This window comes from Microtus oregoni, unplaced genomic scaffold (assembly GCF_018167655.1).
Source record: "Microtus oregoni isolate MIOR12 unplaced genomic scaffold, Mior012 000031F_ref0000149, whole genome shotgun sequence".
NCBI lineage: Eukaryota > Metazoa > Chordata > Mammalia > Rodentia > Cricetidae > Microtus > Microtus oregoni.
The window spans coordinates 28158667-28171891 of NW_024543090.1; the positions used below are offsets into that span (position 1 = coordinate 28158667).

Below are 13225 nucleotides of genomic sequence, written 5' to 3' on the forward strand. Positions count from 1 at the left end.
TCTTAACTGCTATGTTGACTCTTCAGTCCTACATTTCACTGTTTAAGATGATAGAGTAACTGGACTGTCCTTACAGGTTATTTGAATGGGCTTTGGTTTACATATAACTGCTAAAGCAAGTGCTCTATTAACTTTTACTAGATTTTCTGTTTATTTCCGTATTTTTAAGTGGTACTTAGCCACGTGGTGGTGGCACACACCTTTAATCCCAGCACTAGGGAAGCAAAAGCAGACAGATCTCTGAGTTTGAGGCCTGGCTGGTCAGCAGAGTGAGTTCCAGGAAAGCCAGGGCTACATAGAGAAACCCTGTCTCAGAAAAAAAGGGGGGGGGGGAAAGTGGTACTTATTGAAAGGGAAAGTATCAGCTCAGGACCCCCAAGGCCAAGTCTTCAGCACAAAGGAGATTTATTTGCCCCAGAGAGACAAAGGACTGCCTCTGGATAGAGAGAGTAGACTGATGTGGCAAATGGTGGTTTATAAAGGTAAATGGGGAAACCCTGTGTTAGGATGAGGTGTTTAATTTTGATTGGACATGTTAATTAGGTGCGCCAAAGGGGGCTTTTGATTGCTGCAATTCAATACTTTGATAGGTGGACCTTGATAGTCAGCTTCAGGAGGAGGAAGTGGACAAAATAAGGGAACAGATCATGGGGGCTAACTTTAGGAATGTAGTATAACCGTTTGTTGTTGTTGTTTTGTTTTTTAAGCAGGAATGGGAAGAAGGGCAAGGCCTGCCAGAGCCATGCTCACCATGCACAAGTTGGCCAGAATCTCTTCACTTAGCTCCCCACCACAATTTAGCTTTGAAGACCAAAGCTCATATTGTTAGTAACTACTTTTGGAGACATATTTCTGTGTGAGCCCTTAACATTTACTATTTAATTACTTATCTGTATTTATGTATTTATTTACTGAATCAGGGTCTCACATATTCAAGAATGGCCCCAGACTGCTGTAGCTGAGGCTGATCCTTAATTCCTGGTCCTCCTGCCTCTATCAGCCAAATGTTGACATTACAGGTACGGGCAGTCACACTGGTGTGTGTGGAGCTGGGGGCCACGCCTAAGGAACTACGCATGTTGTAGTAACTCCACCAACTGAGTTACTCCCACAGCCTGACATCTGCTTTCATAATTTAATATTTAAATACTAGTTTATAGCTTTATGCTTAGGGTTATGCACATGATCTATAACACTTCATGTAAAAGTCATAAAAAGAGGAATATAGACTATTACTTTTAGCCCTTTAGCTTTTTCTCCATACAATATAATGCAACAAAATAAAAAGAAATGAATTTTACCAATTGTGGATGAAATATAGTATATAGAAGAAGAACCAGTCTGAACATCGAATCTTCTACAATATGCAATCAAAAGGCCTAAAAGAAAATCCATATTATTTTCTTAAAACAGTAATGACATTACAAATTCAACTGTTATAATGGGAAACAATACCGGTTGAATTTCACTCTTTTTTTGGACTACAAGAGTATTAAAATATCTTAAATCATGAACCAACTTTCATATGTTGATTTTTAAAAAATTGGTGCCACACTTTAGACATTGCCCCTAAGCCATTCAACAGTATTTGAAAAACATGACCTTTATTAGCTGCTCAATATTCCATATCAGAGAGAAAATATTTTTGTTTCATTAATATACACATATTGAAAGACAATGAAATTACATGAAATCTTCCACTCAGCAAAGGAAGCAATCAATAGAACGAGAAAACAGCCTGTGAAATGGGAATATCTGCAAACACAACTGATAGGGCTAATATCTAACACATGCAAGGATCCCAAACAAGCCAACAGTAAGAAAAACCAACCCAATGGGAAAATGGGAAAAGAACTACATCAGTATTTCTTGGATTTGCCTAGTAGGCCTGAGGCCCTAACAACAAATAACAAAAAATGAAAAGCTGGCTATGCATGGTGGCATAAGCTTGTAATTATGCCACCATGACTTAGGAGACAGAGTCAGGAGGATCATGAGATTGAGTCCAGCTTGGGCTACACAGCAAAGACTTGTCTTAAACATACAACTCTATGACGTGACTCAGCTTTACCACTACTGGGCAAAAACCCAAAGGAAGTGAAATTAGTATGGGAAAAAGACATGTTCAATCTTCAGAACAGCCAAGACGTGAAGTCAATGTCAGTGATTACAAATGAATGGATAAAGAAAATGCAGTACATATACAAAATCAAGTATTACTTCTTGGGAAAAAAGGAAATTGGGCTGCAGGGATGGCTCAGTGGACAAAAGACTGGCTATTGCACTGTCCTGAGTGTGGATTCCCGCACCAACATGTGACAGCATGCTTGCCACCTAGTACCAGGGGAAGGAGACAGGTGAATCCCTGCCTCTCAAAGACTTCCCAGGCTAGCCGAATCAGCGAGCTTCACGTCCAGTGAGAAATGCTATCTCAAAAATTAAGATTGAGTTGGAGAAATGGCTCAGCTGTTATGAGCACTGGCTGTTCTTCCAGGGTACCTAGGGTTCAGCATCCACGTAGTGGCTCACAGCCATCTGTAACTCCAGTTCTAGGGAATCTGATACTCTCTCCTGACCTCCACAGGCACTGCACACACATGGTACAGACTCACACGCAGGCAAAACACCCATAGGCACAATAAATAAAATACAAATTTTAAAGAGCAAAGTATAGTGGTGCACAAACTTTAATCATTCAGGAGGCAGAGGCAGGAAACACTCTGTGAGTTCAAGGCCAGCCTGGTCTACAGAGTGAGTTTTCCAACAGCTAGGGCTGTGTAGAGACCCCCTGTCTCAAAGAAGGAAGGAAGAAAGGAAGGAAGGAAGGAAGGAAGGAAGGAAGGAAGGAGGAGAGTGAGGGACATCAATCTCTGGCTTCCACACACCAAGTGTGTGTGTGCGCACACACACACGGGTTGGGGGGAGAGAAGGCAGAAGAGAAGAGCAGAAATGAGAGAGAATATGGAAATCCTGCCCATTTGTGGTAAAAGCACTGTGATAAATCTGGAGACGCTCCATTAAAAGCAACAATAGCCAGCCATAGACAAACAAATACTGCAGGGCAGTGTGATGCACCCTTTATCCCAGTACTCGGGAGGCAGAGGCAGGTCATCTCCAACAGGCTCCAAAGCTACCGGGAGAAACCCTGTCTCAAAAAACAAAACAAATCAACAAGAGTTGTGGATGGTTCTCAGTGGCTCAGTAGCAGAGCTCTGGCCTAGAACGCATGAGATGCTGGGTTCAATTCCCAGGATGGAAAAAGAAAAAGGGACAAACAAGTACTGTATTATCTCACTTGTAAGTAAAACTTCAAAGAGCTGAACTCATGGAAGTAGAATAAAATGGTGGGAGTGAGGAATGTTTGAGGAAGGAAATACTGACCAAAGGATACAAAGTTCACTCAGATGGAAGTAAATTCCAGAGACTCATCAAACAGCTCATTGATGGTAGTTAATAGCAGAATATTATCTGGAGACCTGCTGAGTGCATCTCAAGTGTTCTCATGACAGACAAAGTGAGGTATTGCACGTCAATCAGATTGTCATTCAACACTGTACACACATTTAGAAAATATGTTATATGTAATAAAATAGATAATTTTATTTTTCAATTTTTAAAAAATGAATAAATACACATGGGTTTAAAATATATTGGAAATACATAAAAAGAGATAATTTTAGAAGATATTTAGAAGAATGATTTAAGGGTTTTTTTTGTTTTGTTTTGTTTTTTCTCTTTCAAGACAGAGTTTCTCTGTGTAGCCCTGGCTGTCCAGGAACTTGCTCTGTAGACCAGGCTGGCATTAAACTCACAGAGATCCACCTGTCTGCCTCCTTTCAGTGTGTGCCTCCACAACCAGCATCTTAAGGGTTTTTTTTATTTAAATTTTATTTATTTATTACATATATAGTGTTCTTCCAGCATGCCAGAAGAGAACACCAGATCTTATTGTAGATGGTTGTGAGCCACCATGTGGTTGCTGGGAATTGAACTCAGGACCCCTGGAAGAGCAGTCAGTGCTCTTAACCTCTGAGCCATCTCTCCAGCCCAGCATCTTAAGTTTTAATGCAAGTAATTTTATTTAAAAACTATTTCTTTCATGAGTTTGAATGCTTTTCCTACATGTCTGAGTGAGCACCATGTGTGCCTGCTGCCTATCAGAGGAAGGTATTCTAACCCCTGGAACTGGAGTCACAGAGCTGTGAGTAACCTTGTGGGTCCTGGGACTGAACCTGGGTCCTCTGCAAGAACAAGACCCTTAACTGCTGATGCCCAGCTCCAGTACTAAGAATTTTAAAAAGCAATGAAATAGCCAGGTAGTAGTGGCACATGCCTTTAATCCCAGCACTTGAGAGGCAGAGGCAGGTGGATCTCTGTGAGTTCGAGACCAGCCTGGTCTACAAGAGCTAGTTCCACAACAGGCTCCCAAACTACAGAGAAACCCTATCTAGAAAAACAAACAAACAAACAAACAAACCAAAATATAAACTCTCATTTGTACATGCAAATAAGCAGGAACAGCTCAATACCCATTTTTTAGAAGAAACTTGTTGAGCATCACCAAAGAAGATATCTCATAATGTACATATTAACTAAGTATTTTTAGCTGTCCACCTCCAGTGTCTGTTCAGGTGAGGGCACTTGCTCCACCCATCTATAGCTCCCCCACATCTAGCCTAGATCTCACATCTAGTGTCCTTCCTGGCCTAGTCAGCCACTCCTGCTTATGCTTCTCTCTACCTCTAGGTTTTCAACAGGTCCCTGTCTGCCCCCAATCTGCAGGCTACTGTGATCCATTTCCTAATCAATTATCTTTAACTATAAAGCTATGTAAGCTAGGGTTCTGGTGTTCCTTTCTGTCAATGGTACCTTGCTGATATCGCTAAAGCACTTCTTAAACTTTGGAAAGCAACTGTGTTATTATATCCAGTTTTTGGAGAGGATCACAAAATACGCTCTACAGGAAAAGGTTAAATGGATCCTTGCTGTTTCAAGATACTTTTCAGCTAGCAGACATTTCACTTTGGCTGTTTTGAGCGGTGATTTCTCTTTTACCCTACAAAAGGCATTTTCTTTTACCTTTGTCATTGATCCCAGTTCAAATGACAGTCAAAAAATGCAGAGCCTTCTAACTTTTAGCAGACGCTGTGAATACGACCCTTAAAATCATAAGTATAGTTTTGCTAAAATTATTATATTCACTTACCTGGTACAATAATATCTCCAAAACCCAATATTGAAACGGGCATGAAGCATACACTCATTACTGAGTAACAGATCAGCTTTGGCACCCTGATAAGTACTGGCAACTGTAAGAAAGAAAAGCAGAGAGGAGGGAAGAGGGTGGGGAGGCAGAAGGAGAGGGAATGAGAGAGGGAGAGAGAGAGAATGAGCCAATAAATCTCTTCCCAATCTCTCTTAGGAAGGGAAAGACTGAGTAGTAGTCGTTTTAATGTTTTTTAAACTGATTATTTAAAAAGAAACTTGGAATAAGAGGACATAAACATATAAACATACACATACATAATACATATATGCATTCTGTACAAAAAACTTAAAAGAATTAAGACATGTAGTTTTAGGAAATTAATCCAACACATGGAGGATGAACAGTATTAATGCACTCCCCCCACAGCTAACCCTTTAATTTTTCTTTTCTTTTTACCAAGAATAGGACTCAGACCTTGATATATTTCTTGCTTTGTTTTGGTCAATCTAAATTTTTCCCACCCAAAGAGTTTCCTCTCCAAGGGTATGATTTTAAAGTCCAATGAACTTATCTGAAAACAATCCTTACTTTCTCATGGGGAGCTGAGGGTTGAGCAGTGGCTTCCACAAAGTTTCCATCATTCTAGGATGAAACCCAAGTCAATAGGTATTTAATAATTTAGAATAACTAAGAAAAGGGCTATATTTGTGAGAAATAAGTTTTATAGGATGTTAGCATGCACCATGACCAATGAGTTACAGTAGGAAGGCAAAATTATGCAACAGACAGGCAGACACTGTGTGGACACCGCTGTCCACACCATCCCCACCTTTTCAGCATTCTCGAAAGGCCCAGCCGCCAGTTCCACCATGATGCTTTCACCATTCTAAAGGGAGGAAGGTAAGAGATGGTTTTAGACATCTGAAGAAAACAACCTTCCACAATGAAGTATGATTGGCAGCCCGTGGCACACAGTCTACAGCCAGCTGAACGCAGGCTATCAACTGCTTCCTTCTCAGCCTCTAGAGACAGCACAAACTGCAGTCATCTGAAACGAGACCCGGCTAGCACATCACTCTACTAGAGCTCAGTAATTATCAGACTGGCATGGATATCAAACACAGATTATTCAAGTGTATCTGGAGATCTGAATTATACTAGCTGACATCCAATATGGTAATAGATTATGAACTTTAAGTATTTTTATTTTTTAACTATATATATATATATATATACTATAGTTCTTAGTCATTTTCAACATCAAAAAAAAAGAGATACTAAAATCATGTAAATTTAGCTTTCTACCAAATATAAGTAACTTTATTTGAAAAAATATGCATTTGACCTTCTGGGTATTTACCACAACAAAACTATGAAGTCAAATTTGAAAATACCCAACCTTATAGAATATGAGAGCCCGATTCCCATTCAATCCTGCCTCCTTCTTTTGTTCCAATCATAGCATTTTCCTGAGTGGTAGTTGAGATCCTGTGTCTGCCGAAGTCTTTTCTGCGGGCTAGACAAGGTGTTCACTACCAAGTTTTCTCCTATAGCCCAGTCTACTTAAAGATAAAACTTTGAGATAGTAGGCTAAAAATGCACAGAGCACTCTTTTTGCTGTTGTTTTGAGGTAGCTAAGGATGACCCTGAACACCTGATCCTCCTGCCTCTGAGACCTCCCAAGCTCAGGGATACAGGCATGCACCAGTGCACTCAGCTGGAGGAATCTACTTTTATGTTTCATACAAAACAAAACATATCAGCAGACGAGGGAGAAGAGTGAAAGACAAAAATCAGGAATGAACATCTGATACACATTTTTAGTTACCTAATAAAAAAAAAGTTTATGATCGTAAGGAGAACATAGGTGTCCAACTGAGAAGGTATTAAATGAGCATTTACAAAAATGAGTTCCAAAGAGAACCTCCAGCTGTTTCTACTACAACAGATTGCTAGAAACTACAGGCCTACAATGACAAACAAAAAAGATTTTTAAAAAATGTCCTAATTGTAACAGTTTACCCTGTCCCTTTAAGAGACAAGCCCAACCCACCCCCACCCCCCTCTGCCTAGGCAAGCAGATCTTCCTATCTTCCTTCCACTTCCAGCCTGAGCTCCTCCCTTTCTGTCTCTCCCAAGAAGTAGCTTCTGCTTCTTTTCCTTTTCCCCACTTCTCCCCTTCTCCCTTCTTCACCCATTTCTCTTTCCCTCTCCTTCTCTCCTTCTCTCCTCTCCCTTCCCCCTCCCCTCCTCTTCTCTCTCTCTCTCTCTCTCTCTCTCTCTGCCTCTATCTCTGCTCTTCACCCTTCTCACCTTCCCTTTCCCCCCCCATAACCCACTAAATAAATACCTACTTTCTCTGCATGGCATGCCTAATAGGTCTCTGTCTCTCACCTACGTGGCTCCCTGCCTGGGACCTGCACGCCCTCATGGCCTGTCATTCCTGCCACTTGGGAACGGCACTGTTTTACTTTTACTATAACACTAATCATACACAGAAGACTAAAAGACTTTTATCCTTAGCCTGAACCTTTAAATTTTAATCTGACATTGAAGGGATACCAGGTTTAAGATAAAGAAAAAAAAAAGTACTTTAAAACCCCAGTTATACAAACCCAGTGTATAGCTGCACTTCCAGTACATGCTATAGACTAACTGTGGACCTACAGAAATGCTTTGTGAAGATGGTCCACCACTTGTTCGTTTGTTTGTTTGTTTTTTGAAACAGGGTTTTTCTACTTAGCCTTGGCTGTCCTGGAACTCACTCTGGAGACCAGACTTGCCTTAAACTCATAAAGATTTGATGTGGGAGTGTCATATATCAATCTGTTGATTTCATTGGTTAAGTAATAAACAAATTGCTTGGCTGGCCCTCATAGGTTAAAACATAGGTGTGAGGAGTAAACAGAACAGACTGCTGGGAGGAAGAGGAAGTGAGCTCAGACTCAACAGCTCCCCTCAGATAGACGCCATGCTCCGCTCTCCCAGGCACACGCGATGAAGCTCCGACCCAGGATGGACATAGGCTAGAATCTTCCCGGTAAGCGCACCTAGGGGCGCTACACAGATGATTAGAAATGGGCTAAATTAATATGTGAGAATTAGCCTAGAAGAGGCTAGATAGAAATGGGCCAAGCAGTGTTTAAATGAATACAGTTTGTGTGTTGTTATTTCGGGCATAAGCTAGCAGGCGGCCGGGGTGCTGGGGACACAGCCCCGCCGCTCATATTACTACAAAGATCTGCTTGCCTCTGCTTCCAGGGTGCTGGGATCAAAGGTGTACACTAGAATCAACGTTTCACTTTGATTGAAAGATCTCTGATAGTGTACTCTATAAGACTGGTTTGTACCAAATAAATTAAGACTAGCTTGAACAGCTTTGTTTTGGCCTCAGGAGCTCATGAAGTAGCCCTGGCTGTCCTGGAACTTGATTTGTAAACTAGGCTGGTTTGCAACTGTGGCAATCCTCCTGCTTCTGCTCCCTGAATACTAGAATTATATAGAATTATAGCATGTTCTGTCTTACCTGGTTTGAAAACATGCTTTTTTAAAGTGCCTAGTTTTAGATACAACTCACACTACTAAGTTAATTCTCTCTCTCTCTCTCTCTCTCTCTCTCTCTCTCTGTCTCTCTCTCTCTCTCTCTCTCTCTCTGTCTCTCTCTCTCTGGCCCTGATGCTCAGTAACACTTGAAACAGCTCACCTTAAGGCATGGGGAACTGTTTGCAAAATAGTCTGGGAAGGAATACTTTTGGGATAGTTATACATTTTTATTTCCTAAGTGAAATTCTGGCAGTAAATGTCAGAAGTGAATATTTTTTGCAGTGGTTTCATAGTTGACAGTGCCTAAAGAAAGGGTTAAAGCCCATTGGAGGGGGAGAGAGCTGTAGTTTAGTGGTGGAGCGCTTGCCTGAAACACACAGGTCCTAGGTTCTATCCTGAGTATAGCACTAACAATAACAAACCCAATGGGAAGTTACATGGCAAGGTACAAAATAAAATGGTGGAGAAGCAGGAGAACTAACTAACTAATAACATGTTCATGATAGGAAGAAGGTTAAGGTAGGCAAAGTGTCAACTCACTCAACAGCTTTCCTCACGTTAAGGAGCTGATGGTGAGTAAAGGGGGAATGATGACCTAGGAGCTTCTGGCAATAGAACCAGGGGACAGACAAAATGGACAGGAATGCAAAGTGAGATTGGGGCCCTGGGTTGAACTTCTACTGAGGTCAGCCTCACCCTGGCCTCAATGAGCAGTCTGGAGACAGGCGACCTTTCTGGAACAGAAAGATCAAGTTGGGCCAGGCAGCAGTACATGTCTTTAACCCCAGCACTGAAGACGTAGAGGCAGACAGATCTCTGATTTCAAGCCCAGTCTAGTCTACAGAGCAAGTTCTGGGACAGCCAGGACTACTCAGAGAACCCTTGTCCCAAAAAGTCAAAACAAAATAACAAAAAACAAACAAAAAAAGATCTGTCACTGAAGCCAAAAGAACTCTAATGTGGAAAGCCTGCATGGCTTCTCACTCAGCAGGCTGGGACCCGGAAGCACCAGGGGCATCTGCAAGGCACAGGATGGGTTTCCAGCCAGGTTAGACAGTTCACTCCTGGACGGCAGAGTAGGTGTGCTGTTCCTTTAGTTCTCAGAAATGAAGGCAGCGACGACACATTTCCCTCTCTCTCCCCCTTCCTCTCTAAACTGTCCACAGTAGATAGAGATACAAAAATTTTACTTTTAAAAGGAAAGAAAAATTAGATATTCTCACTTTATACCAACTAGAAGTTCTTTATTCTCTCTAACAAGCAATTGAAAACTTGAAATGCCCTCCACTGAAAGACCAATTTCAAAGGCAATTAAATTAAATTAAATTGAATTAAATTAAATAATTAAATTAAATTGAAATTCACTATGAGGCACACAATCGGCAACACCAACAACGTCTGAAAAGAGTTACAGCTCTCTTCTCGAGGCTGGCGAGACGGCTCAAGGTTGGGAGCACCCACTGCTCCTGCAGAGGACCTGGGTTCCTACACCCACACAGGTGGCTTGCGAAAACCTGGAATTACAGTTCTGGGGAAAAAATGCTCTCTGCTGAGCTCCATGAGCACCGGGCAAGCACGGGGTGCACATGTATAGAGGCACAAAGACACATAAAATAAGTAAACTCTCAAAAAACGCGAGGAGCTATGTGTGGCAGTGAGGGCTACAGTGACAAATGCCTTTAATCTAGAGGCAGGCAGATCTAGAGTGTTCAAGGCCAGCCTGCTGTACAGAGAGAGTTCTCTACTGGCCAGGACTATACTGAAGAGACCTTGTCTCAAGGCAAACAAATGGATTTTAAAGAATTTCATCTTTTGCGATGTTTCCTCATGAACTGAAAATGCACAGGCGGTCCTACCTTTGTGATGAACGGTGTTATGAAGACAAAGAACACATCGTAGACCAGGAGAAGGCCTAGCAGTATCACACAGGACTGTCAAGAAAAAGGGATTAAAAGATCAAACTTCCCACATCTAAACTATCACATCAAATTACTTTGCAGAAGCCAGGCGCTGGTGGCGCACGCCTTTAATCCCAGCACTTGGGAGGCAGAGGCAGGCGGATCTCTGTGAGTTGGAGGCCAGCCTGGTCTACAAAAGCTAGTTCCAGGACAGGAACCAAAAAGCTACAGAGAAACCCTGTCTCGAAAAATCAAAAAAAAAAAAATTACTTTGCAGAAACAAGTAAGCATGAGAATATATATTTGAACACTATTTTAAAGGGCATTTTATTGTTATTGCTAGGCATATTTTATTTAATAAAACATCATTTAAAAATCTTTACTTCCTGTGACCCATTTGCTTAAAAACATCATTGAATTAAAGAAAGTTCTTCCCCAATATTTAGTCTTATGAAGTTTTATTAAGAGTATGAGTGATGAAAAACACCCAGCTAGCAGCTTAGTAGCTGTCCTTGTTTTAGGGTTAGACGTGAGCACAGACAGGCAGGATGGACTCTCTGAAGACGGGGAATGGTCTGTAGCTCATTTGGATGGAAGTTATACATACCCATACAACATTTCAACAGCGCAATTAAAATGAGCATGCTAATTATGTGATTATGCTAAATATGCAAATTACACCTCAATCATATTGTTTTTAAAAACATTATTATTACAGCTATAAAAGTAATATATTTTACCTTGAAATTGGGTAACTTCATTGTTTTAATTAAGTTGAGACAGAAAGCAATTCCTAAGATATCCTGTAAAATCCAAGCCCATCTATAATAAAAGAGAGAGAGAAAGAGAGAGATTCACCTATTGTTCCATTCCATTACTTTTAGATGAACGTTACATAAACAGATCATTGTGGTTATGGCATTCAATGGCTATGAACTATCTCCTCACAGCCTCCCTGTTTAGCAAGTTACTGTCCTGGCAGAATAATGACTCAAGGCTACCTCAGAAGAATGTGCGTCAGATGCGAGTACATATTCACCTTAATCTCTGCAGCTTTGCGTGTCTCCTACAAAGATAGCTGCCAACAAAATCCCCATGTTTATATTCAGACCAGCTGAGCACAAAGCGAAAGCTACACAATTTACTTGTTGAAATTAATATGCATAACTAACAACCAGTGATAAAATTAATAACTTTGATAATTATAAAAAGATTTCCAGGTCATCAATAGTTTTATTAATAAGCCATTGAACATATGTTATATAATTTCCTCAGGTTTTCCTTCCTGCCATGGATTGACACTGGGTTGGCAAGATGGCTGGGCAGGTAAGGGTACCTGTTATCAAGCCTGATGACCTGAGACTCTTGAGACCCACAGGGTAGAAGGAGAGAAGTGACCCAAGTTGTCCTCTGATTGCCATACTTATGCTGTGGCATGTACACACAGGTGAGAGACACACATGCGCACGCACATACACACACACACACACGCTAAATGTATGTAATGATTTTTTTTTATAGAGAGACACTCACACCTGTTGCTCCCAGTAAATGGACAGATACTTCACATTGCCCCTTCTTTCTACTATGAAAGGCAAAATATTCTATATATTCTTTTACATTTTGCTTTTATCATGGTTAGTTTTTATCAATTTGACATCAGAATCATTTGGGAAGAGAATCTCAAAGAGGAATTGTCTGGGTTGTTGTGGTGTTTTGAAAGAAAATGACCCCCAAAGGGAGAGCCACAAATAATAAAACGCTGATTAGTAGCCAGGCAGAAAGTAGAGGCGGGGCAATGAGAATTCTGAGAAGAGGGAAATTTGATTCTGCAGTCATGACCCAGACACAGAGGAAGCAAGATGTGACTGCCTCGATGAATAAGGTACTGAGCCATGTGGCTAACATAGACAAAAACAATGGGCTATAAGAGTTAATAAGAAGCCTGAGCTAATAGGCCAATCAATTTATAACTAATGTAGACCTCTGTGTGATTCTTTGGGACTTAACGGCTGCAGAAAACGGGCAGGTGGTATTGGCACACGCCTTTAATCCCAAAATTTGGGAGGCAGAGGCAGAGGCAGAGGCAGAGGCAGAGAGATCCCTGAGTTCGAAACCAGCCTGGTCAACAGAGTGAGCTCTAGGACAGCCAGGGCTACAAAGCAAAAGAACAAAACAAAACTGCTTTGTTTTAAAATATGTTCTGGAATAAAAACAAACAAAAATTCCACAATAACCATAACGAATAAGAGTCAGGAACCCTTAAACCCACAATAAAGTAGAGTCATCGTACCTGTCCTCATTTCTAAACACAGCCCACACAACAGCGACTGAGATGCACAGTCCAGAGAGGAAAACCAGGCTTACTTTAATGCTTTTGCCACAACAGGAAATCCTAAAAATAAATAAAAATAGTTGATTTGTGCTGTAGACAAAATACAATGATCACTTGATACAAAACATGACAGACTAACAAGAAATGATTGAAATATTACTCTAGATGTCATAATTTTACGTAAAACTAATGAGGTATAATAACCAGTTTAACAAAAACCCTTTATGGTAATGGAAATGT

At 40.9% G+C, this 13225-nt stretch overlaps 1 protein-coding gene across 2 annotated transcripts in view; it reads right to left on the reverse strand.

The window, feature by feature from the left end:
- The window catches only part of Sppl2a (signal peptide peptidase like 2A), a 37214-nt gene that overhangs the window by 11172 nt on the left and 12817 nt on the right, over positions 1–13225 (reverse strand). Inside the window, exons 8-14 of one of the 2 annotated variants that reach the window (XM_041678851.1) lie at positions 12944–13045; positions 11391–11472; positions 10609–10683; positions 6039–6095; positions 5798–5851; positions 5207–5309; positions 1302–1379 (exon numbers count right to left, since the gene is read on the reverse strand). In XM_041678851.1, the coding sequence (XP_041534785.1) occupies positions 1302–1379; positions 5207–5309; positions 5798–5851; positions 6039–6095; positions 10609–10683; positions 11391–11472; positions 12944–13045 (551 nt within the window). The remainder of the gene's footprint in view (positions 1–1301; positions 1380–5206; positions 5310–5797; positions 5852–6038; positions 6096–10608; positions 10684–11390; positions 11473–12943; positions 13046–13225) is intronic. The other variant, XM_041678854.1, reaches the window with a different exon arrangement.